The 27,864-nt window shown below is 36.5% G+C and overlaps 1 protein-coding gene across 1 annotated transcript; it reads right to left on the minus strand.

The window, feature by feature from the left end:
• Positions 1–3,346: 3,346 nt before the first annotated feature.
• LOC107782186 (putative UDP-3-O-acyl-N-acetylglucosamine deacetylase 1, mitochondrial) lies at positions 3,347–19,111 on the minus strand. The gene is made up of 7 exons (XM_075246588.1): positions 19,001–19,111; positions 18,611–18,913; positions 17,781–17,987; positions 17,208–17,309; positions 5,474–5,538; positions 5,035–5,179; positions 3,347–4,053 (listed from the first exon to the last, which is right to left on the minus strand). The coding sequence occupies exons 1-7, from the start codon at positions 19,043–19,045 to the stop codon at positions 4,000–4,002; spliced, it is 921 nt and encodes a 306-aa protein (XP_075102689.1). The 5' UTR covers positions 19,046–19,111; the 3' UTR covers positions 3,347–3,999.
• Between the last annotated feature and the right edge of the window lie 8,753 nt (positions 19,112–27,864).

The following is a 27,864-nucleotide window of genomic DNA, read 5'->3' on the forward strand; positions in this document are numbered from 1 at the left end:
TACTCTTGGCAAGGAGCTTGAGATTGTGTCGGAAACAACCAGGGCTGATGCTGAGGAGATGGTGGTCCAGTACAAGCCTGATGCCGAGGCAGCCCAGGACCGCCTGAAAGTCACTGTTGAGTACGTAAAGTGGCAGTCCCGAAGGGAAACTCTCGAGGAGGTCCACGCTCGGGGTTTTGACCTGTCGGCTGAGATTGAAGATGCGAAAAGGCTCGAGGCCGAGGCCAAGAAGCTGGCTGACCCCGATGAGGAGGAGGGCTCTGAGGGCTCCGGTGAACCCAAGGATGGAGAAGACCCTGATGCCCCGGTTATGAGGCGGGTTCCGGTGAAGATGGGGCTTAGGCGCCTTAGGGATTTTTCTTTGTTTTTGTATTTTGTTCATTTTGTTGAGGCCGTTATCGTTGGCCTTTGTAAAGACTTTTATTGGAATGTATACAAGGCTTTTTTCCCTTTGGCAATTTTTGAATTCGTTTCTTTTGGTTTCCTCTTTATGATTGCAAAGATTTCAAATGCCTTAGCACGGAATAAAACGTAGTACTAAGGTCTTGTTTGGAGGTTCTAACAAGACTCGTGGGGGCTCGGTATGACCGGAGGCTTTCCCCGAAGTTCTTATTTAGATGTTTTTAGATTATAAATTTGTCAAGGGTAGCCTTTGAACCGGTTTGGAATTTTTGAAGGCCTTATGTTTTGATTACGGGTTTCGGACGTCTCCGAGCCGTTTCTAGGGTGGTCGTAGCCTTTTAAGTTCAGGTATTACCTAATAGGCTTTGTACCTTTGGGCTTCGATAGCCCGAGCCATCCGAACTTGCGTTGGACGACAGTCCCCGAGCGGGGGTGATCTCTTAGATCCGGATAGAGGCGGCCCTTGGGCTCGATATCCTTTAAGGAACAAAATATAATAGTTTTAAGGGACAAAATATGTATTTGGAAGGTGGAAACTTTCATTCATTTCTGTGCGCAATATACAAGATTGTAAATGTGTACAAGCTTCGTGTTATGGCTTAAGTGGTCTATGTGGGCACGGTTCATTTGACCGTTTGGCCCTTACAATAAATCCTATCCACTAAGCCAAGACTGTTCAAGCACAAAGTTTCCTTCCTTGATAAAATCGTTATCTGAGGGTGATGGCCACCAGTATTCGAGGTCGATCGTCGAGAGGGCTCGGATACTGTTGATGTGACCCTCGATTCCGGTTCATAACCGGTCTTCAATTCTAAGTTAGCACGATCTACTGCTGCCTCGTTAAAAACCTTGCCGGATAACAATTAAACTTGTAAGTGGTTTTAAGGATACGCGAATTATTTTAATACAAATGATAAATTACGTAAGATTAGACAGATAGAGGATGTAATAAATTGTCAAACCGCTTAAGGGGGGAGATTCCGGACTCAACAACAGCCTTAATGAAATATCTGCCCTCGATCCCAGACTCACAACAACTAAGCATTGATGAACAAAAATAAGAACTTTGAATAACAGAGAAAATAATAGTATATTGCCTTGATATGCGCGTTACAGTGTCGTTAATGAATAATCAGAACCCCTCTCCCTATTTATATAGTGGGGAGTCCTACTCTAAATACAATTCCATAAAAGGTAAAAATCTTTCGTTTAACCAACCACCGAATTTCTGCCGATACATGTCGAGATCCACGTCGTGATATCCGGCTGGTCATGGATATCACGGCCTATTGTTAGTCGTGCTCGATTGCCTGGTAGTGCTCTCCGGGGCCTTTGGGATTCGAATCGAACCCGGGGTCATGGCCCCGATACTCCCGAGTCTGAGCGCTTTGCCCGGATCTCGGCTCGAGAGGGTCCTTGCCTCGATTCTGGTCCCTTGTCATCACGCCTCTTGCTCCGTTTATCTTATTGGAAACTGAGGCGTCCCATGGGCCCGGTTTCACCTGTATACAATTACGTACTTTGAATAAATATTTAAAAGGTTCTCACACTCTTTTTATTCTCAATTACGTAAATAGATTTAGAGTTTTAATGCTATTAATAAAATTACTTGTATAGAAATTTTATTTTTATTATAGAACTTTCTATTTTGTATATCTTTCTTTGTTCAACTTTATTATCTGATATGCTTGATTTTAAATATTCACTTTTTAACTTCAGAAAATAAGATTAGATTTATTAAGTCCATAATATAGAAAAAAAGAAAGAGAAAAATACATGATATTATAAAAGTAAAAGAGATGCAAAGGTTGATAATATAAAGGACAAAATAAGCATTTAAACAAGCCAATTGAGATAGGAATGGAAAAATTGTTAATTGTTCAAAGTTCGAGGGGATTACCTTGTTAAAGTTGGACATAGAAATGATTTTCCCCCTTAGTATACTTATACGAACAAAAACTTTCACCCTTAGTATACTTATACAAAAAATTTATAACTATCACTTTATACGAACATATATAAACATTTTTAAGAGGGAACTTAATCATGCATGCCAAATTGTTTATTTATTTATTATCCCGTACTTTCAGTAGACCTCACTTTAATTTTCCTCTAAAATGGTTTTCCTTAGTTAATGTAAGTAAATCTCATAATTATAAATCTTATATAATTCTTAATCATATCATCATCATCTTTTTTTAATGTTATTTTGTACTACTTGTCATAGTGAATTAGACCTCGAGATTTTATTGACAAATACAAAGTTAATTTACTTGTCAGACCTTATGATTCTAGTCAGCTCGTCTTTATGAGGCCAATAATAGGTAATTCTTTTGTTAACCACATGTAGAATAGTTTAGGTAGTCGAGTAGGCTAATTAAAATTTATCTTTCTTTTAATGTGCAACCGATTCATATACATTAAGCTCCCCTTTTTCTCACTCCTTTGCTTTTCTTTCCCCCCTTCTTAAAGTAAAATTGCTTCTTAGAGATCAAATGAAATGTGAATAACTCGTCCTCCTCTCTTTGAAAGAAATGGCACTTCTTGTTCTATCATTGCTTAACACAATTTTGTGTTCTTCCCTTTTATTGTACAAGTCAAGCTGAATATATATAAAAAAATAGATTTAAAAGTATTTAAATCCATAAATTCACTACAAAATAAGGCCAAAACCAAACCCTTCTTCGTACAATTTTGAATTTATTTTAGTGCTATGTTTATTAGGAGTTTACTTAGGTTTAAGTACATAATAATATGACCATTGTAACTAATGATATACTCTATTTAGTTTAGAAAAAAAAATTTGGCTAAATTAATTACTAGTCATTCAAAGGCCCCTCTTTCGGCAAAGGGTACAAAGTATGTGAACTAGTAAACAAAATTAGGCAAAGAACAAAGGAAAAGTTTTAAAAAAAAAAAAATCTAGTGCATTATAAAGCCAATATGACTGGATAAAACGATTTAATATAATTAAAGGGTTTCTTTTTTATCAAGAAAGTAAATGATATGTGAAAACAACAACAACAAAAACAACAACAAATCCAGTATAATCCCACAAGTGTGGTTTGGAGATGGTAGCGTGTACCCATACCTTACTCCTACCTTTAAGAAGGCAGAGAGGCTGTTTTCGGTAGACCCACGGCTCAGGTAAGATAAAAAGGAAGGAGCGCCAACAACAAACCAATCCGAAACTGAAGCATAATAAACAATGACCTTAATATTTGAAAAGCTGTGCTGAAACGGGCTCTCGTGGGAAACTACTGGGTTTGTTGTTGTTGTGCTGAAACGGGCTCTTTAGACCCTCACCCTCGGCATTCTCCAAGTCCTGATACCAACCATGCCTCAAAGTCAGGACAATAGAATAGGCGTAAGTGCTCGTCTTAGCAATTACACCATCCAAGTGATAATGTCGTCATGAGTTCGGTCAAGTAACTCATGCTTCCTACTCCTAACACTTCGCTTACTATTTGACAACGTCCAGCAAATAATCAAGTGCAGTCTTAAAGGCTTCTGGACCAGCAGGGAGTCGGAACAAATTAGGCTTCTACCAACAACGAGAGCTGAGCGCCAAAACTAGTAAATTTCCAACACACCAGCTCATTTGACTCTCGATAAGCAGCGAGCAAAATCCGTATGCAGTGCATGTCCACCCTGCATATATGAAGTTACTTAAGCAGCTGAATTCGATCAATTAAAAAACTATTAGCAAATTGTTCTATCTCCAACAAATATTAGGAGATGTTTACCATCAATCTAATGTTGGACTTCTCAGCAATCCAAAAGTATATTTCATCACTACAGCCTTGTAAATACAATGCCTTCGACATCACCCATATCATGTACTTTTTTTATAAAAAAAAGAAAGTCTTGTTTTTACTTTTCTCCAGAAATGAAGTTACCAAATTATGCCCATGTCTCAGCCACAATACGTCAGGGGCATAATGGCTAGATTAGTGCCCTCTATCAATAATAAAATTTTGCACTTCCAGTACCAGTCAACTTCGTTTGTGCAAACACATACAACAAAGCTCATCAATGACTTCATGAGCACATGCACAAAGACATTTTAAACCTTCGCACTTAATCCAAATAGCAAAGTTATTCAGAGGAAAAAAAAAAAAAAAAAGAGGAAGGAAAGCTGAGAATGCAAAATTGAAACACAAAAAAAACTGGGACAGTGCTCACAATATGCATATGCCTATAGTAGTGCAGGGAATTGCATTACAATGACTATGACGAGAAGAAGGTAACCACGTTCATGATGCCTCAACAATGAGGTTCAGGACAGATACAACACCATTGTAGAAATAAGATGCAGAAAAAGTTTTTACTGAGTAGAATTTAATGCAGTTTCTCTTTCACCTTTCTTCACAGAAGCAGAACATATAAGAACCTTTGCTAAAGAAGGCAGCATACTACATCGTAGTAAGCAGTGGCTTTAGAAAGCTCCCCATGCCAATCAGAGTTTCAGCCAGATTTGAAAGCTCTATATAAAGCAGACGTGAGAACAAGGATTAAACAAGAGATCAGGCAGAGGCTAAGAAAAGGTCACATTTTCTGCTAGACAATCCTTTCCATGGTCCATCACCATTAAACACCAAAACTAAATAATTGGAAGGCAAAGAAACAAACCTTATAGACAATAATGTGTGCCACTGGAAGCCCTTGGTTACCACCCTGTGCCAAAAGGGAAAGATCACCCATAAGATCTAAAACCTTGTGTCTGCAAGGTTCATCACTGTAACGCAGTGGTGGATTCAGCCAGCCTCTACTTTCACTGTAGAAGAGGAGATATCATATGTGAGGTTAAATCAAGAAAATACACCTAGTAGAAAGCATAATGGCCTCCGGTTGACGGTGGTGGTAACTTTTCATAAGGATGTATCATCCTAGCAGGCATGTTATATCTGATTAATATAGAACGAGACATACCATGCATCATTAGCTGACACTACTTACTCTTGATCAATTATTGCTTAAATTTTCGGTAAGTTAGATGAAGTGTAAGTGTTACCTAATTACATTTTCCAGCATTTTTCCAAATACAACTGAAAAAGAAAGTATCCCTTACCTACAAACAATGGCGTTTTCAGTGCTACCCCCTTTGATAAGTCCTGATTTGCGTAGTTGTTCAACCTGGACAGTTATTCAGCATAGAAACCATGTAAATGCCATAAACGTAACAACATGAATGATGAACCATCAACTATGCTTTGACTCCATAACTATTGATGAAAGAGGACTACCTTTTCATGATAACCAACTAGAAGACGGATGATGAAAGCAATAAATGTGAAGAAGAAAGCACAAATTGAGCTAAGTCAATTCACAAAGATTTCGCATCATGAAACACAAATCAAGAATGTCAAGTTTTTTTTTGGGAGGGGGACAGATTTTAGTTATTTTTTAACACCTCCAAGACAGCTCAAGTGCTGAAAAAGAATGTCACAAGATGCTCAATGATGACACTCTTCTACAAACAAGAGCAATACCTGACTATCAATTGATAGCATTGATGGAAAGCTCAATGACATTAATGACAAAGATGAATATTTGGAAGCTCCAAGAAACCCATAACAAGATCCCAAACAAAGAAATTTCAAACTAGTGGAAGAAGAGTTCAATCCCAGGGAAGATCTTTTGGCCAAATCTTACAACTATTTGGAGGCTCAAATTGAGGTCCAAGAGAAGGTGGACTGGGGCCCAAAGCCAACCCAAAAAGGAACAAGTCCAGCAGCCCAAACTAGTGCTTAACTCTAGCTTAATGGAATCTGCTTAAATAATTGAGCCTTCAACGCCCCCTCCCCCTAGAAATTTCAGCTTATTTAGTTTAGTTTGACCACCCCCTAAGTAATTTCAAGGGGTTGGCAGCCCCCTTTTATGCTCCTAATAAAGGGGTGTTTTCTTCTTGATTATAACTTATAACTTAAAGGTTCAAGGGGTTGGCAGCCCCCTTTTATGCTCCTAATAAAGTGGTGTTTTCTTCTTGATTATAACTTAAATTTTGATGAATATTATTATTTGAGAGTTCTTTTGATCCTTTGAGGCATCTTACTTTGGATTTTATCTTTCAATCTAAACAAGTTCATAGTTCCAGATTGTAAGGTAATTTCTTCTTAGATATCTCCGATTTTTACTTGGTATTCTTAGAAGACGATTAGTATCCGAGTACTAATTGTTGCCTAACGTTGCTCACGAAGCGGTAAAGATTCGATTCTAAGTTTTGATTCGTTTATCAAGTATAGGTGTTTAGTTCATCCAATAACTAATTTGTATTAGTTATTACTTGGATCTTGTCAAATCATTAGAACTTGAGTACTCGGAAATTCTAGGAACTCTTTCCTTGAGTTTTCCCATATCCTTTAATTCTAACTTCAATTTTTCTCAATTTCTTTTCTAGTTTTGCTTCCACATTTATTCTCAAACCATACTCTAGCTTGAGATTCCCAACCATTATGTTATAAAGTAGTATCATAGTTGTTCTATCATGATTCTGTTCTTGTTAATCTTTGGAATTATGAACACAACAGCAACAAAAAAAATAGAAAAAAAGTTATTGCAGCAACATGAACAGCAACAACAAAAAAAGTCAAAAAAGAACGAAATTCAGTCAAAAAAACAAAGAGAATCATATTGCTCTTCAAGAAATCAAATTTTATTTCTTTGCTTCCTAATCAAGAACGGAAACAAGAAGAGGGAATCCTAGATCTTTAAGGATTAAAAAAATTCGATGTAAAGATTCCTCCACCAACGCATTAACTCCATTTGTTAGAATAGCTTCCATCGAGTCTCTGCACCTATCCTTTTTTCTGAACCTTTTGTTTGTTTTCAGAAAATAGGATTTTTTGTTAATTCCAAAGTTTCTCTAAATTTGAAAGTGATCACTTAGTAAGTTTCCATACAAAGGCTCAAACCAATTAAGCCCATAGTGTAAATGTCGAATCAAATCATTTGTCCTTATTTCAACAAAAGAAACATGGGCTTCTTCACAAGAACTTTTTTTGTCTTGGTTCCAATTAGACATGTTTAATCTAGAACAAAATGCGCAATCCTTGAATACCAAGTGGAAATAGCTTTCTTATCATTCAATGAGCACCTTGTAGAAGAACTCTTTTTGTCTTGGTTCCAATTAGACCTGTTTAATCTAGAACAAAACGCGCAATCCTTGAATACCAAGTGGAAATAGCTTTCTTATCATTCAATGAACACCTTGTCTTTCATAAAAATTGGGGGCAATATAATCCTTACGTAAGGGCCATCATATCCAACTTCAGAGATAATGAAGGGAGGACTCTTCAAGAGGCCGAGCGCCAAGCAAGAAATGAATTTACTCTACAAGCTATGTCGCAACAACTAAAGATGGACTTTGCTATTCCAAAAGATGAGGGATACCATTGTTCAACAAAAAGAGACAAGACGGACTTAGAAGGGGAAATCAACCTTTTGTACAAACCCGAAATAATTCTAGGCTCCAGAATATAAGGTATGTATCCCATACCCTCATTGTAAATCAAGAAGCCCTATAGATGATATTGTTAATGATATTAATATAAATCTTGACAGGGTAAGAAAAGACAGGAGGCGACAACGAGGTAGGAAAGAAGATGATATATTAGTAGCATAAAGATGAAAGTGTCATCTTCCAAAGGCGCAAGATATCCATACTTGTACCTTGATTGGGAGAGGAAAGTTGAAGGCATCTTTGATTGTCATAACTACTCTAAAGGTAAGAAGGTTAAACTTACTATTGTTGAATCTTCTTAACTATGTTGCTATTTGGTAGAAAAGGCTGACAAGGGACAAACATCAAGATGGAGAACCACTCATTGCTATTTGGGTCGAGATGAAGTGGCAAAGGTTTGTGCCTTCCCACTTTCAAAGAGACCTACAATGTCTTCAGACCTTGAATCAAGGAACCATGACTATTGATGAATACTTTAAAGCTATAAATATGTCCAGGATCCAAGCTAATTGTATGGAAGAAGAATATGCCAATATGGCTAGATCTCTTAATGATTTAAATAGAGAAATAGCTGATGCAGTAGAGATACAATAATATGTAACTATAGATGAGTTAGTAGATTGGTTGTAAAGAGAGAAAAGCAAAATAAAAGAAAGCAACAAGCTAGCTCATGGAGAAGTTGGTCAAACATCAATTTCAAGAAGTCATGGCCAAAACAAGAAGTGACTTCTACACCTCAAGAACACGAGGAAATATCATGAAAAAGAGGGAGGTAAAACTTTTAATCCTAAATCTTCCAAACCATCTAAGTCTATTCAATATCACAAATGTCATATAAGAGGGCATATGATGAATGAATGTCCAAATAGAAGAAATATTCTTTTTAGAAAAGAGGGAGAATATGGGGATGAAAAGAGAGAGAAGGGGAAAATAAGGGACAAAAATCAGCTATTTTAGCCCGAAGATTTAATTCAAGTGCATATGAGAAAGGAAAAATTTCCTACCAAAAGAAAATCAAAATTAGATCCTAGAAGAGATGGGTCATTTGAAGTTCCTTGAAAGGATTGGAGACAATACTTACAAACTTGATTTTCCCGGTAAGTATCAAGTTAGTGCTACCTTCAATGTTTCTAATCTTTCCTAATCTGATGCAGGTTTGAATTCGAGGATGAATTCTCTCCCAGAAGCGGGGAACGATAACAACCATGGAAGCTCAACGCTATTAAAGGACAAGGATGAAGCTTTTGAAAGCTCCAAGAAAACCTATGACAAGATCCAAAAAAAAAAAAAAAAAAAAGTCAAGCCCAATGGGCTTTATTAGCAATTAAAGAGTGTATTATGATGGAAGAAGAGCTCAAGCCCAAGGAAGATCTTTTCCCCGAGTTTATAACTATTGACCCAAATTGAAGTCCAAAAGGAGGTGGATTAGCGCTCAAAAAGGAACAAGTCCAGCAGCCCAAACTAATGCTTAACTTTAGTTTTCTAGAATATGCCTTTGCTCAATTAATTGAGCCTTGAACGCCCCCCTCCCCCGTAATTTCAGCTTATTTAATTTAGTTTGACCATCCCCTAGGTGATCTCAAGGGGTTGGCATCCCCTTCTACAAAAGAGGTGCTTTTTTCTTCAATATATCTTAAATTTTGATGAATACTATTACTTGAGAGTTCTTTGAACCTTTTAAGGCATCTTGTTTGGGGATTTATCTTTCAACCTAAACTAGTTCATAGTTCAAGTAGTAAGGTAATTTCTTCTTTGAAATCTCCGATTTTTTCTTGGTATTCTAAGAAGGCGATTAGCATTCATTACTAATTGTTATCAAACGTTACTCATGAAGCGGTCAAGATTCTAAATTTTGTAGTATTGCAGAGATACAGAGGTTAAGATGGATGTGTGGTCATATAAATTATATAAGATAAAATTAAAAAATTATTACATTCGCCACAAGGTGCAAGTAGCACACATTGAGGATACAATGAAGAAGCTCGCTTGAGATGATTTGGTCATGTCCTGCGTCGACCTATAGATGCACTGGTCCATAGGTGTGAAGCTATGTTGAGTGAAGATATTAAAAGGGACCGGGGTAGACCTAAAATTACATGAAAGAAAGTTGTCCCGAAAGACCTACAAATTCTTGAAATCAATGTAGACTTAAGATAAGACACAATGGAAGAAAAAAATATCTACTAGTTGTGAAGAGGATTTAGACTTGTTAGACTTGTTATTACTAGTATTATTATTATTATTATTATTATTATTATTATTATTATTATTATTATTATTATTACTACTACTACCTTTCATTATTATTACTACTACTATTATATATACATATATTTAACTGAATTTTCACTTTTACATTTATTTTAAAGAATTACACATAAGTACAACTCATACACATACATTGCAATATAATAACCCAATCATAATTTTGCAAATCTATAGCCCAAGATAATACGCCAAAGTTTTAAAAAAGAGCATTTTTCTATTTATTTATTCTGCATATATCATTAAGCGTGAAAAATAGATTTGGCAGAAAAATCAACAAGTCAATTTCTACATAGATTGCTCTAGAAAAAGTAAGAAAACACAAAAAAAAAAAAAAAAAAAAATCAGTTTTAGCTGCACATGAGCAATACATGTATAAATTTGTATATGGAATGTATAATAATGCCTACCAGTATTTCACTGACACATAAAAGCAAAATCAGTGTTAACAAAAAACATATAGGATACAAAGTAAAAGAAAAAAGAAAAATCTAAATAAAATGTACCCAAAACAAAAGCAAAAGGGAAACACAGCAAAACAAAAAACCAAACATGCAACAAAACTAGAATTACTACAGCAAAATAGGAACTTACTTCAAAAGAGGGACCGGAACAAAAATAGCGCACAGAAAGATCAATGTTGTATAACAGTATTTTCATACCAAATATACAAAATTATATACGTATTATAATTTTGTATACCAAATATACGTATACCAAATATAGACGAGGGGTAAGGTCTACGTACACACTACCCTTCCCAGACCCGACTTGTGGGATTATACTGGGTTGTTGTTGTTGTTATTATAATGTTGTATAATATTGTATAATGATGTATAACATTGTATACGAAAACTGGGTTTCATCTTCAACTTCCTTTTTCAACTGGTATGATTCCCAAAACCAACGTTAATCAAACCCAATCAACCCAGCACTCCAGATTGAAGTTACTACAAGCTTTTACAACAATTTTTAACTTAACTCAATTGCTTTAGAGTAACCGAGTAAGATTTTTCAGATCTGAGTTGAACTTCGAACTTCAAAGCTCCTTCAATGGAGTTTCGAGTCTGACCCCAGCAAAACTTTAACTTCAAATTTGGACACCCATCAATCGAGATTAAAATATTTGAGATCTATAAATATTTGGGAAAATTTAGCAACTTAGCTGAGAAAATGCTTTAAATCAAGTTTGAGATCTATACATATTCATATCTATGTGAGCTAGAGAAGAGTAAGAAAAGAGAAAGCAGAGAGACGCGTGGAGAGAAACTTGAGTGTGTTGCGAATGAAGAAAGAAGAAAATTAAAAAAAAACTCTAGAAGTGTGTCATTAACAATGGGCTAAAAGCTGAAAAGTTTTTTTCAGGTTATGTACAACCTGGGCCAAACCGGGTAAGGACTTCAAATCTGGGCCATTTTCGATTGGGCACAAGGGCCGTAATTCTTTCTTTATTTATATGGTATGATGATGATGGTATGAGTTAAGATTAAAGAAAGAAGTGAGGATTCATATAGACGATCCCAACTCGTTTGGGACTGAGGCATAGTTGTGCGTTTGGTTCATATTATAACCAATTCGTTGTTACTTGAATCTTGTCAAATCTTTAGAACTAGCGCACTTGGAAATTCTAAGAACTCTTTCCTTGAATTTTTCCATATCTTTAATTCTTGCTTCAGGTTTTTTCAATTCCTTTTCTAGTTTTGCTTCCACATTTATTTTCAATTCATATTCTAGCTTGGGATTTGATGGTAGGACAGGAATTCACGTTTTTAGCTATATTTCACTCTCTAATTACTGCACTTTAATCGTGTTTGAACTTAAATGTAAGTGTTTATACTTGTTACATGAGTTTTATTGTGTAGGACTTGAGTCCGAGCTAAGGAGCATTTTTGGAGCTAAAACGGCCACTTTGGAACTTCGCAGTCTGAGTAGAAGTCCAAGAAACTCGACCGAAATAGAGTTCAGGGGTCAAGGACCAAATCTGCATACAAAAAGTTAAGAAAACTAAAAAGTTGAAAAAATGGTCTAGCGCTACGGGGCACGCAGAGCGGTAATGTAAAATTCTTGTAGAGTGAAAACAATATAACCCTTTGATAAACTCCATTAGTGCGGCGCATGGTGCGGGGCCATTAGTGTATTTTTGTGCCTGAGTACTAAGTTTCGCCTCATTAAGGGTAGGCGTTTCGCGCGTGTACCCTATATTAATAAATACACTTATTTTAAAAATTACATAATTATTATTAAATAATGTGTTCGACATATAAAATAAAAATTAATGAAAATGTATAAGTTCCTGAAAATAACGAATGTTGATCTCATTTAGCTAGCTCAATGAAGAAAGAAATCCTACTCATAAAAGTCTCAGATGTCTTAGTGTAATTTATGAGGACTTCTATAAGAATGTTTTGTGAAAACTCTTGTTATTTCTATGACCTAATACAAAAATAAACAAAACACAAAAAAATCTTTTATCAAAAAAATTGCCAGATAAAGCAAATCGAAAAATTATATTTCTCTTTCTTTTAGATAATGAAGAGGTTGCCAGGTTACCAAAAAAAAGAAAAAACATATAGGGAGTTGTCATTTTGGATAATAATTAGTGATAACTTATTTAAAATATAGTTTGTATTCTACTATTTCATTCCTATTCCTTCATGTTTGTATTTTTACCAATTACTATAACCAATTTTGTCATATTTTTTATTTCTTTCAACATTGACGCTCTTCTTATCAAAAGAAATTTCTAAGAAATTTGCCGAAATGAAAATAATTTTACTTATATGATAAATTTGAAAAATAATTAAACTGGATTCGTTTCCTAATTAATTAACTCAAAGACTTAACTACTTGTTCTCAACATTAAAGGAAAGTTTATTTTTGGTTGATTCAAATTCTTCATAAGCTCATCCGTAATTTTAGATATTTAACTGTAATTATAATTTTATCCAATAAGAATAATTATCAAAACGTTAAAAAATAATTATGAAAGCCTTAAAAAACTGACTTAGATTTTCACTTTCGGAGATTTGTTTTTATAGAATCATTAGCGTCATTGTCTCTTATCAATCACTTTTCTTCCTCTCACTCTCTCTTTCTATTATAGTCTTAAATATTTTGTTAATAATTTGTTCAAATTATTGGTCTGTGTACTTTTCAAATATTCTAGTAATAATAAAAATAGTAATAATTTTTATTATTCTTATTTAAAAATTAGGAAAAAAAGAATAAAAATACATGCATAAACCTAACATATGCTTTTGGATAGTCTATTTAGTTAGGATCAGAATTCAACGATAAAATTATTATTCTTATTAAAAGAAAGATTAGGAAGAAAGAATGAAAATACATGGATAACCATAACATCTGCTCTTGGATATCTATTTAATTAGGAACAGAATTCAAACGATATAAAATTCTTAGGTGAATTAAGTTCCTAAATATTAGAAACTTCACATAAATCAAATAATAAAAGATTTAATAACCAATATTTTAGTTGATTTAAAATTCCTAAATATTAAGAAAATAATTAAATTACAATTAGAATTTTATCCAATGTGAAACATATTTTTAAAGGATAAAAAAGGTGAACGGCATTTCGATAGGGGTTTCGCGCTTTTAATATAGTATACATAAGCTACGAACTTGAACTTATTGTTATGTAGAGAACTACGAGAAACTTCTGTTACTACAAAACTTGAAGAATGTCTATTATTACAAGACTTCAAGAACAGTCTAAACGTTAGAAAGTTTACCTCAAATCACAAGCAATTTTAGCTCCACAGACCTCGGCCTATCAAGAGTTTTGATAAAAATGTGCAACACTAGTTCTTATATAAAGAAGGGTTCAGCTCCTCCTTTTTTAAAATGATTTTGTGGTTTCAAAATTCAATTGGTGAGTCGCGAGCCGGTGTTAACGAGAGGCTGGAGGTTTGGAGACAGGCTCTTGAGTCTAAGGGTTGCAGGCTGAGCCGGGCGAAGACGGAATACCTGGAGTGTAAGTTCAGCGCTGAGCCGGGGGAAATGGGCGTGGATGTGAGGCTTGAATCACAGGTCATCCCGAGTAGAGGCAGCTTCAAGTACCTTGGTTCGGTTATCCCGGGGGAGGGTAGATCGACGAGGGTGTCACACACCGTATTGGGGTAGCATGGATGAAGTGGAGGTTAGCATCTGGAGTCCTGTGTGACAAGAGAGTGCCACCAATACTCAAAGGTAAGTTCTATAAAGCGGTGGTTAGACCGGCCATGATGTATGGGGCTGAGTGTTGGCCCGTTAAGAACTCACATATCCAGAAGATGAAAGTAGCAGAAATGAGGATGTTGAGGTGGATGTGCGGGCACTCTAGGATAGATAAGATTAGGAATGATGTTATTCGGGAGAAGGTGCACGTGGCTCCCATTGATGACAAGATGCGGGAAGCGAGGCTTAGATGGTTCGGACATGTTCAAAGGAGAAGCCCAGATGCTCCGGTACGGAGGTGTGAGCGGCTGGTTGTGGAGGGTACGAGAAGAGGTAGAGGGCGGCCTAAGAAGTATTGGGGAGAGGTGATCAGACAGGATATGGTGAGGCTCCAAATTTTCGAGGACATGACACTTGATAGGACGATGTGGAGATCGAGTATTAGAGTTGTAGGTTAGGATGTAATTGAGTCTTGACTTACTTCGTACTATTGTGGGACTAGCCAGGTAGGGTTTTTGTCTAAGATAGCTAGTGACAATGTTGTGTTTTACTACTTCGTTTTTCAGTGCATGTCCTATTTACTAGCTATCGCTTTTGCTTTGCATCTTTCTTCTGCATTTCATGGTGTTCCTATTTTTCCTATGATTGTTGTGGTGATACTAATATTGTCTCATTTTGTCCTTTTATCTTTTTGTTTTCTTGAGCGGAGGGTCTTTCGGAAACAGTCTCTCTACTCCTTCGGGGTAGGGATAAGGTCTGCGTACACACTATCCTCCCCAGACCCCATTAGTGGGATTTTACTGGGTTGTTGTTGTTGTTGTTGTTGTTGTTGTAAAATTCGATTGGGAATATTAACCGACTTTTTATTACAATCTTTAATACGGATATTAAAGAATGAGCTTAATTCCTACTTATTGTCTTATTCTTTTTTTTTCCATTATAACCTATGGAAATTTTGACCTCTTTATTAGGGATGTTAAATAATGAATTTCCTACTTATTTCTTACATTTTTAACTACGGAAATTTTGACCTCTTTAATAGGGATATTAAATAATAAGTTTTCTATTAATTGTCATATTCTTTTTTCCTTTTAAACCTACAAGATTTTGACTTTCCCAGCAAACTGGGATATGAACGGACCGTTTTTACACTCTTGTTATTAGGAATATTAATTAAAGAAGGATTCTCCTACTTATGTTTTACACCTAAACTTCGCAAAAGTCCTATTACTCTTCCTATTTTTGTTCAAAATAAAATAATTACCATTTTGAGTGCCCATGTGGCGTATATTAACTCATGAGAACCCCGTTATTGTAAATATGCTCCCCATGTGTATTACACTATTATTGCGTAAAAATATCATTCACTCTTCTTTTCCATATTTTCTTTCGCATTTTTAGATGTTATTTTCGTCCGTTTCACTAATAAAACCTAGAAAAATATTGAACACCGAATTTATATTGGACAAAACTTAATAGATTTTGAACTCCTAAATAGTAGGAAAGTTTTTTTATTTTACAATTTTATCCAATGAAAAATATGTTTTTAAAGGGTAAAAAAGGCGAACGACATTTCGCTAAGAGCATTCGTGCTTTTAATATAATATAGATATAGATTTCGGTCCTAGGTTATCTCTACACAGTATAAATACACTAGAACCACGTTTTTAAGGGAATTTTGACCTAGGGAGCTATTGGAGAGCATTGGAGGCTTCAAAACACAAGATTTCATCATCCTTCCACCAATTCAATACGCGAGTTTGGATTGTAACATTGGATTAATGTTTTCTTATTCTTTAACTCTATTGTGATGACTTTCTCCATATCTATGGAGTAGTTTACCTAAGGGTTTGACATGATTTGGTAACTTGGTTGTTGTTTATGGATTTGATTATTGTTTAATTGCTTGAGTATGATGGAAGAGCTTTAATCTTAGTTGTGATTTTATTCGTTATCTTGTTTAACCGAAAGAGGAACACTTTATTGAATATTATTGCACCATATGCTTTAATTTATTTTGGTAGTTCTTTAACCTAATCGAAAAAGCTTCGTGATCTACCGTTTAAATTAAGATTGAGAAATATTTTCGAGAAGTTTCTCTAAGATCATTCCTACCAATAGATTCTTGCAAGTTCCACCGCACTTCACATTAGCTTATTTGAGCGGTTCAAGTTTAATCGAGAGAGGAGTCTGAAACAGAATAATAAGATAATAACATGTTGAACTCGTGAGAATCAATAAAACCTTTAATTGTGTCAAATCCAGGACATCAATCGTACACCTATCATGTCATGACCCTTATTTCTCGCACTGATAACAACCCAAGTTTACTACTCGCTAGTTCTATGTGATCAATTATAAATTGCTTTAATTTTAGTTAGTTAATTGTAGTTCATAATCATCCCAAATCAAAATGTTGAACATCCTAAATAGCATTAACCCAGAAATTATTTGATCATTATTTAAGTCCAACCCCTATGGAGACGATATTTTCCTATACTATCTTTGACTAACGAGCTTCAGTTTTTATACGCCGGTTTTGCGCTCGTCAGGATTCCCAACCATTGTGTTACCATCAATGCTATCACATATTTAAAGGATTCAAATTCATTTAAAAGTTCAGTTTTAAACCATGATGGAACATATTTATCAAAAATAATCTTTCATGACTACTTTGGTAATTTCCTTGACTAAGTACCAATCTAAAATTACGCGCTGAACAAACATTCCATCTGTTCGCCTAGTCCAAAGATGGCATATCAAAATAGGTTCATGGTGGATAAAGTATAAGAAAATGCTTCTTGTTGCCAAAGCTAGATTGTAATATCATATTAACGTTCTAATACAGAAAAGCAAAAAGGAGAGCTGAAATAACATTTTGAATCAGAAGATTGGAAGTTACCTGCTCATAAATGCAAAAGGTTCTAGCAGAAGCTAGTTCTTTGGAAAAGAAATCTTTATCAGGACAGGTTGAAGAGAACCACTGGCAGCCAATTTCAGGTGCCTGCGATAAATGCATTCATTTAATAGACCTTTCTATGAAAAACATTTGCCTAATCTTGGTAGCTCAACATGTCATGTGTCTTAGCCAGAAAAAAAAGCCTCATATCTCCTTTCAAATTTTGATTATTGAAACAAAATACTACATCACCCATGCCCCTGAGCTAATTTATAGTGGTTTTGACCATCAAGCTCTTTGCTACACAAACAATTGCCGCTCATCAGATAAACAAGTTTAGCACAGATATGACAGCCAAGAGTACGAATTCAATTAAGGGATTTTAGCAAAGAAACCCTTGCCCTATGTCAGGCAATCACTGCTATCAGTTAGATGCATGAAGTATCCATACCATGGTCTATTGATGTGCACAAAAACAATGTCATTTACTTCATTATCATCCGTTACACTTAACTTTTTCCTTATTTTACCTAACTGAGAAGAAGAATAGCACAGCAAACAAACTAATGAAATTACCTGTAGAAAGTCAATGCCATAGGTAATCTTGACCTTTGAATAAGGGAATGCAGCTATAAAAGAATCGTTCCTCCATGCAGTAACAGGTTCTGTAAGAACAGGAGCCAATTTCTCACAGCTTTTACCACTACGATCTAAAGCTGCCTTCAGCCCAGCTTCTTCAATTGCTTCTACCCATTCTCTTGCTGACCCATCCAGAATAGGAACCTGTCTCAGTTTGTTTAGTTCAACAATTAATTATTTTACTGCTAATCCAATATTATTTTTGATACTGCCATTCATCTAGTCAAATAAAGATTTTTGAACACCATAATTTCCATAATTAATTGCTAAAATTACCACCAAAGAAAAAAAAGAATGAATAAGTCAAAAGCACAAAATCTAGCCCCTAAAAACATTATGATTCTTTTTTTGGGGGGGGGATAAAGTAAGGTAAATCTAATCTATAAATACTCCGTCTATTGCAAATTTACTATCCCACATTGACTTTGGTGGTCAAAATTAGGAAATCTGATCATCAAACCATTGTTAATGTACTTAGACTTAAACAACTGAACTCAATATTCTTATAAGTAAATCAAGAATCTCATTAAAATAGAAGCAGCACCATAAAAGTGCAGACTATGTACAGTGAGGTTACAAAAAATATACGAGCCCCCGATGTGCTTTGGAGGAAGTCAAGGAAGACCAACAAAAGTATGTGTATATATATATATACGAGCCCCCGATGTGCTTTGGAGGAAGTCAAGGAAGACCTTGTGAACTAGCCTTGTGAGTACTGAGTCAAATTAGGACTACACTTGAAAATGCGACAAATGGAATGGGAGTACCTCAAAGGAGGAGGGATCAGAGGTTTCGACTTCGAGACGGCAATTATCGACGCCGGTGGCTTCCAAAGCGGAAAGCAAGTGCTCAACGGTACTAATAGAGTGCCCATCTTTACACAGCGTGGTGCACAGTGGAGACTCCTTGGCGAAGTCAATGGATGCCTGAATGACCTTTGAACCGAGTTCAAAGTACCTACCCTCGCCGGCAAGCTCCGGGCAGATTCTAACGGTGGATACTTTGCCGGAGTGGAGACCGATTCCGGTGACTTCTACACAGTTGGCTACTGTTTGCTGGAGCTTACCAGTCTGTAAAAAATGAATTTAATTTGTCAGTTAACAGTCTTGTGTGTGTGTGTCTATGTAGAGAGAAAAAGAGAGAGTGAGTGCGTGTACGGAAATCCAGGAGATGAGGGTTGAAGAGTTGCGAACGAATGTCATTACGGATTGTTAAAGCCCTCTGGTCGCTTATGTGGTTATCTGTGTAATAAATCACCGAACACCTAATTAGCCCTTCTTTTTTAAAATTTATATTTCTTTCTATTTTCTCCTCTTTTTCTTTTTATTTCACCTTCCTTGCTCATTTTTTTTTTACCTTTCTTTTTCATTTCTTCGTTTGAATCCATCCGAAATTCTCTCTCTTATTATTTCTGATTTTATTTATTATCTTTCTTATTTTATCCATCCTGCATTTCTTACCTAAATTTATTTGAAAGAAAAAATACTCTTTCAAGTATTTGTAGAGCATGAGATTTAATGCCTTTCAAGAAATTAGGAAATAAAGGAATAGGACATGTGTGTAGCTATCTTCTTTAACAATTTAGGTATCTCCTTTCAACAATCTTCAGAATTTGGATCTATCAAAACCCTAATCTTCTATACCGATTTAGGAGCAAAAACCCTAGTTTTTATCTCGATTTTCGAATGGAAGCAAGAATAGACAATGCAATCGAGGTTAGAACCAAGATTAATGGAGAAAATCGCTACTGAGAGATTAATGTAGCCATTCTCCGATGAGAGCAAAAAGAAAATGAGTTTTTTTATAATTGACTCACTAGCTTTAACCCTAGCCCCTTTTTTTTATTTTTACCATGTAATTTTTTACTATGATATAATAAAGAGTATTAAAATCTTAATTAAGTATATTTTTTAGATTGAGTTAAACAAATATTCATGTAGGTTATCACGTGGCAGATTTTAAAAATAATTTGGAGAGTGTATTACACACACTAGTAAGAATGCGACGAGGGGGTTTTATTATGAAGGAGAATATAGTTGAGAAAGTTTTCGAGGACAAGTGATAGTTTAGGTAGGCAACTGACAAAGGTTGTATAGTTTAGGCGGGTTTTAGGGTATTAACTCTTTTAAATTCAAGAGAATTACACGTAAATACACTCCCACACACATACATTGCAACCAAATGGTTCGGACTTCATACACAACTTTATAAAGCTCTAGTCCAAAAACTCTAGGCCCAAACTTTAAAAAGGAGCTTATCTCCATTTATTTTTTTTAGGGAAAATTATGCGACACCAGTGTTTTAAAAGGCGTTTTCGGGGCGAGTCCTAGGGCGAGGCATACCAAAAATGCCCCGAGGCGATGGTGTGGGGCAAAAATCTCAAGAGGCGTACGCCCAGCAATTCGGGGTGTACGCCCGGGCATTCAGAACGTATGCCTGGGGTTTGAGGCATTTTTTATAGTAAGGCGTAAGCCCCAAGGACTTTTTCAAATTAAAACAAAATTTATTGAATAAGTCCTTCATATAATATCCAAATTCTCAAAAGTCATATTATAATTACTCAAAAGTTTTAAAAAGGAACTGAAATGTATTAAATTTAAAAGTCAATAACTTTTTTAATGATTGAAGCCCTAATTTATGGTCTTTTCTAATTCTTTATCTTGTCCGCTAGTCTGCTAATATCTCCCAAAAGCAATGAATATTCAAAAAAAATTACAAATATAAGAGAACTTCATTCTCCTTCATAGCAGCAAGTTCAAAGATCAAATTGCAGGTTAGTCATCCTTTTTGTTCCTCCATGTAGAAAATTTTATTCTTTTCGACTCAAGCTATTTGTGATTGTAAGTAGCGTATAATAGATTGCTTTGACTAGTTTTTTGTGGGGATGGAGCACATCTATATATATATATATATATATATATATATATATATATATATATATATATATATATATATATATATATATTTCACATATTTATAGTTTTCTTCAATTTTTATGCAATTTTACATGTTTATAAATATTTACTATAATTATATTATTTTATAAAATATTAAAAATTAAATACCTATGGGGCTTACGCCCCGTGCCTATATAAAATGCCTCGCCTTACACCCACGCCTTTTAAAATACTGCATGACACATCAAATATTTACATTATATTTATCGTGTGTAGCTATACTTTCAGCAAATTTACTATTCGTAGCTATATTTAATTTTTATAGCAAATGCATGAAACAAGAGATTAATTATTTTAAACTGATACAAGAGAGAAACAAGCTCTTGTAGCTCAGTTGGTTAGAGGGTCCGCTTATTAGTGGAGGTCTTGAGTTCGACTCTCAACAAAAATATTTTATTTTTCTATATTTCACCTTAGTTGTATAGAGACGATACAACTTGTATGCTTTGTATACACCTTTGTATTTAGTCTTGGTTACAGTTGATACATGTTGTATTCATTGCGCAAATGAATACAACTGCGCGAACAAATACAGTTGATATTTTTAGCTAGTAATAATTGAGCAGCAGCTCGAATAGTAATTAGGCAAACTATAATTATTAAGCTCTAAACTATAGTGTTTTATGAAAATTTTCTTTTTTTTTATTTTGCAAATTTCAAGTGCAAATATTTTTTTTTTTAAATTGATGAACTGGAAATTTATTTAATAGAAGTTACTCACTACAACAGTTATGATCCTGCGGATCATTACATAGAGACGATAATCCATGCATAGCATGTTGATTACCAAATTTTGCTAGATGTCTATAACCATTAATAGAAATAGTTTTAACATAAACATCACCCCCTTTGTCCGCCAGCATCTTGGCCATGACATAGGGTGGAGGAATAGCTAAACGACATAGTTTATTGAAAATAGAAAGCATAGTTACATGCTTAGCCAAAAGGTGAGCCACTTCATTGCCTTGACGAAAGTTATGGTGGATCACTACCATGCCCATATTGGAGATTAACTACCTGCATGTATTAATGATATAATCGTAAGTTATACATGTGATGACCCGATAGGTCATCTAGAGTTTTAAACCTTAATTCTGTGTTTCGAAGCCTCCAATAACTTCCTTAAGCCTTCCTCGATTTGTGTCACAACCCAAAACCTAACCCGTCGTGATGGTGCCTATCGTGATACTAGGCAAGCCGACATTTCCAAAACACTTTCAACATTTAATAAAAATGAATTAAGGCATTTAAAATAATCGGAGTTTTTCATAAAAACGAGGTAAAACCCAAAACATAAATGCGGAAAAATAGTCCGACATCGGGGTGTCACCAAGTCATGAGCATCTAGATATCCAGTCTAATAAAAATAGTGTCTAAGTATCAATACAAAAAAAAAAAAAAAAACATAGAAGGAGAGATAAGGTCTGCGGACGCCGACAGCTACCTCGTTGTCTCCGGTACTCGATCGCGCACGAACTTAATGACCTCCCTGATCAAATACACCTAGATCTGCACGTGACGTGCAGGGTGTAGCATGAGTACAGCCAACTCAGCAAGTAATAGAAATAAATAAGGAACTGAGAAGGTAGTGACGAGCTATACAAATACAATTCAATTTCAATAATTCTAGCAAAGAATAGACATGCTTTCAAATCCGGCAATTTAAGTCAAATCAGTTTTATACAGTTAAAGTGCAGGTACTCTGGATATAGAATCTTTCAGAAATTTCACAACAGTGACAGATAGCAACTAAGTGCATCAACATATGAAAAGCAAGTACCGCCTCTCAGGGCAACAATCACTCAACTCGTCACAACAGCTCAATCACTTGGCTCTCAGCCCTCAGTACTCACACTTAATAGGTACCTGCGCTCACCGGAGGTGTGCAGACTTTGGAGGGGCTCCTTTCAGCCCAAGCGCTATATCCGCACGGACAACTCAAGTGCTATAGTATCAATATGTGGATCTGCACAGACAACTCACATGCTGCACGGATAACTCACGTGCCATAGTATCAATCCTCACAGACGGACCCTCAACCTCACTCAGTCATCAACCTCCCTAGTCTCTCGGGCTCTCGGAAATCACAAAGATCGGCCCAAACAAAGATAGCATAGTGTATCAACAAGAATCAAGAAGAGGCTGAGATATGATACGCAAGTAAAACCATGACTGAGTACAAGACAATAATTAGTAAGTAATTCAACAAGTATGCGACCTCTGCGGGTCCCAACAGTACCATCACATAGCCTAAGCATAATTTCTAACATGATTTGCAGTTAAATTTCTATAACACATGGAGAGCATATAGCTAGCAATAAGTTATTCAACATTACAGTTTCATGGAATGGACCAAGTCCCAATTCATACGGTGCACGCCCACATGCCCGTCCCCTAGCATGTGCGTCACCTCCAAAATACTCACATAATCCAATACTCCGGGGTTTCATACCCTCAAGACCATATTTAAAACTGTTACTTACCTCAAATAGCGCAAAATCCTACTCCGCAATGCCTTTGCCCCTCGAATCAATCTTCAAACATCCTGAATCTAGCCACAAGCAGTACAATATAATCAATATAGGCTAAAGGAATCAATTCCACAAGAAAAACGTGAAAGTATAAGCCAAAATCCGAAATAGGCTCAAACCGGCCCCCGGGCCCATGTCTCGAAATTCGACAAAAGTCACAAAATGTGAACACCCATCCACTCACGAGTCCACCATACAAGAATTACTCGAATCCAACCTCAAATCACCTTCCAAAACTCGAAATTTTAGCCTATGACGTTTCTACCATTTTCCCCAAAATTTACAACTCAAATCCCTAATTAGATGATGAAAATAGCTATAGATTCATGAAATATAGTCCAATCCAAGTTAGAATCACTTACCCCAAAAATCTTCTTGAAGAAACCTCAAAACATTGCCTCACACCGAGCTCTCAAAGTCCCAAAATTGAAATGGAAATCAAACCCTCGAAATCCCATTTTTCTGCCCATTTTTTCCGCATCTGCGGGCATACCGTCACACCTGCGACACCGCACCTACGGAATTTCCCTCGCAGGTGCAGAAATGACTTAAGGGGCTGGGTCCGCATCTGCGAGCAAGTGGTCGCACCTGCGGATAGATGTCCGCATTTGCGATCCTCCCCTCCAGCTCACTCTCCGCATCTGCGGAACCTCAAGCGCATCTGCGGGCTCGCAGATGCAGAAATTCCCTCACACTTTTGACCCCTGGCCATCTCCTCAATTCCCGCTTCTGCGCTCCTTCATCCGCACGTGCGAGTACGCACTTGCGATCTCCCCACCACAGGTGCGAAACCATCACATATCAAAAGGCTTCAGCCATTTGCCTAAGTCCAAATTCAAACCGTTAAGCATCCGAAACACACCCGAGGCCCCCGGGACCTCAACTAAATATACTCACAAGTCCTATAACACCATACAAACTTAGTCGAGCCCTCAAAATATGTCAAACAACAACAAAAACATGAATCACCCTCCAATCCAAACTTGATGAACTTTGAAATTTCCAAATTTTACAAACAACGCCGAAACCTATCAAATCACGTCCGATTGACCTCAAATTTTACACACAATTCATATTCAACATTACGGACCTATTCCAACTTTCGGAATTGGAATGTGTCAAAAAGTCAACTCCCCGATCAAACTTCCAAAAATTTGACTTTCGCCATTTCAAGCCTAAATTAGCTACAAACCTCAAATTCATAGTCCGGACACGCACCTAAGTCCAAAATCACCCAACGGAGCTAACAGAATCGACAGAACTCTATTCCAGAGTCGTCTTCACACAATTCCGACTACGGTCAAAAATTCTGAGACTTAAGCTTCCCTTTTAGGGACTAAGTGTCCCAAAACACTCCGAAACCAAAAATAAGACCTCCCGACAAGTCACATAAGCAGAAACAGATACGGAGAAAATAGTAAATAGGGGATCGGGGATAATACACTCGAAACGACCGGCAGGGTCATTACAATTTACGTGCACAGTCCGGGTATTTTTCCGAAAGGCTTTTATGTTAAAAATTGATAAAATATAAAATTTTGCCTTAAAAATCTATTTGAGTTGACTTCGGTCAATATTTTAAGCAAACGGACCTGGATCTGTATTTTGACAGTCCTGGTAAGTCCATTACTATATTTATAACTTGTCTGTCAATTTTGGTGAGAAACGGAGTTGGTTTGACGTGATTCGGACGTCCAGTTTTTAAAATAGAAGTTTTAAAGTTTTCTTGAAATTTTCATTTGATTTGGTGTCTGATTCATAGTTTTAAGCGTTATTTTGGTGTTTTGATCACGCGAGCGAGTTCGTATGGGATTTTTTTACTTTTGTGCATATTTGGTTTGGAGCCCCGTGGGCTCGGGTGAGCTTCGGATAGGCTACGGATAATTTAAACTTGGAAAAATCTAGTTTTTTTGGACTTCTGCTGGTTTCTAGTGTTCTGTACTTCGCGATCGCAAAGCCACTACCGCGATCGCGAAGGGGGAACTAGGTAGGGGAGGATTTTACACTATGCGAACGCGAAGGACTGTACACGAACGCGAAGTAGAGGGGGGACTGCCCTTTGCAAACGCGGATAATGTATCGCGAACGCGTAGTTTTGTGGACCTGGGGGAGGGGAACTAACCAATACTCTTCGCGAACACGGCACAAGGCTCGCGAACGCGTAGGCTGGTGGGTGTAAGCCTTCGTGAACGTGAAGGGTATTTCGCGAATGCGTAGGCTATTTGAGCCGCTGCTTCGCGATTGCGTCAGGCCCTTCGCGAACGCGAAGAAGGCCTGACGCCCAGTGATTAAAAACAGACCAAAACGAGATTCTTTCATTTTTTTCATAAACTCTCCATTATAGCTCGGCCTAGAAGCAATTTTAAGTGAAAACTCAACATCAATTCATAGGTTTGTACACTTTAACTCATTTTCTTTCATTTCTAACATCATCCATTAATTTCTAAACCTAATCTTTATTCTTCCTTGGTAGAAAACTAGGGATTTAGGAAGAATTGAGGGTTTTTGCAAATTAGGGATTTAGACCTCTAATTAAGGTCGAATTCCGAAACTAATTACATAATCAGGCTCGGGGGTGAATGGGAAAATGAATTTTGGTCTGAACCTCAGATTTTGACCAAGCGGTTCCAAGGTTGATTTTTTGACTTTTTGGGAGAAAAGTGTAGAACTTCTAAATTTATGCATTGTAATTGATTCCTTTAGCAATATTTGACATTATTGAGTCAATTTTGGTTTGATACGAGTGGTTTGGAGACGGATTCTAGGGAAAAGGCTCATGTAGATCTTTGAGTCGACTTGTGGAGCGAGGTAAGTGTCGTGGTTAACCTTGAATCGAGGGATTAGGATTTGTTTGCCTATTTTCTACTTGTTTAAATGTTGTATACAATATATATGTGAGGTGACGAGTACTTATGCGTTGTTATTGGGTTAAAGCATGCTGGTGGGACTTGTTTCTTGTCATTTATTTCTTTCTTTGATCATGATATCCATGCTTAGACTAGTTAATTACTATATTGATCATTCTTTCCGCATTTATGGCTATATATGATAATTGAATATTGTTTCTGAAGAAGAGATTGGTGTTGTGGAACCATTGTTGACATAAGACTTGATCTTGCTTATTCTATCTCCCTGTTGTTATATGTTCATTGTTACATGGTAAGGGAGAGTGTTAATGTACGAAGGGTGATGTCGTGCCGTATTTGAGTGTTAATGCACAAAGGGTGATGTCGTGCCATAGTTGAGAGTTAATGCACGAAGGGTGATGACGTGCCGTATCTATTGTTCATGATGAAATTGAGAGTAAAAGCATGAAGGGTGATGACGTACCGTATTTATCATCTTATGGTGAGATTGAGAGTAAAAGCACGAAGGGTGATGTCGTACCATTATTACTGTTTCATGGTGAGGCTGAGAGTAAAAGCACGAAGGGTGATGCCGTGCAGTTTTATTCATTATGTTTGTTCATTTTGTTGGTTGAAGGTTTATTAACTGTTTCTTATTATCATTCCATGTTGTAGTTATCGTATCTTGTACCCCTTTCACATGTCCCCTCCCACTAGTACTTGTTAAATCCTTATTTGTTGTTATGTTGTACATATATTTCCGTCTGTACAGGTTTATTTACATGGGTGTCATGTCATAGCCTGGTCACTACCTCATCGAGGTGAGGCTCAACACTTACAGAGTACATTGGGTCGGTTAAACTCATACTATACTCTGCACTTCTTGTGTTGATTTTGGTACTGGTCCCAGCTGTCCGTGAGGCGTACCAGCTCAGATTGGCATTTGTAGACTCGAGGTAGATGTGCTGGCGTCCGTAGATTTTGAAGTCCCCTTACATTTCCCCTATTTACTGTTCTTTTCATTCGAGACAGTTATATTTATTTCAAACCCTATTTTTGTAGAGATTCTAGAAGCTCGTGAACTTGTGACTCCAGATCCGGGTTGTACTTAGATATTATTGGTTTTATGTCATTTGTATTCCGTTTTAGTTTCTTTTCGGTTTAATTGGTTTTACTTAATTGAATTGATTGAAAATTGGCTTAAAGATCCTCTAACGTTAGCTTTCCTAGCAAGTGAAATGTTAGGCGCCATCACGGCCCTGAAAGTGGAAATTTCGGGTCGTGACAAGTTGGTATCAAAGCACTAGGTTACTTAGGTCTCACGAGTCACAGGCAAGCTTAGTAGAGTCTGAAGGATCTGGATGGAGACGTCTGTACTTATCTTCTAGAGGCTATGAAGTTTAGGAACAAATTTCACTTCTATTTTTCTCTGTCGTGCAGTTTTATTCAATCATTGCTAATTGAACTCTTCTATTCTTGTCCTCCTGCAGATGGGGAGAACACGCGCAACATCTTCAGCTGGACAGTAGCCGGAGCCCCCAATGGCAGCTCCTACTAGGGGCAGATGACGAGGTCGCGCCAAAGGCCGAGGCAGAGCCAGAGCTCAGCCGAGCAGCAGCACCAGTAGTGGAGCCTCAGAAAGATTTTGATGAGGATGTTCCAGCTCAGACTGTACCTGTTACACCGA

This window comes from Nicotiana tabacum, chromosome 23, assembly GCF_000715075.1.
Source record: "Nicotiana tabacum cultivar K326 chromosome 23, ASM71507v2, whole genome shotgun sequence".
NCBI classification, from domain to species: Eukaryota; Viridiplantae; Streptophyta; class Magnoliopsida; order Solanales; family Solanaceae; genus Nicotiana; species Nicotiana tabacum.

Excerpts from the sequence above, each read along its gene's own strand:
- LOC107782186 (XM_075246588.1), bottom strand. The coding sequence starts at position 19,045 with ATGACATTCGTTCGCAACTCTTCAACCCTCATCTCCTGGATTTCC. Across the intron at positions 17,310-17,780 it reads ATGGCATTGACTTTCTACAG|GCACCTGAAATTGGCTGCCA; the intron begins GTAATTTCATTA and ends CATTTATCGCAG. Across the intron at positions 5,180-5,473 it reads GAAAACGCCATTGTTTGTAG|TGAAAGTAGAGGCTGGCTGA; the intron begins GTAAGGGATACT and ends CCTCTTCTACAG.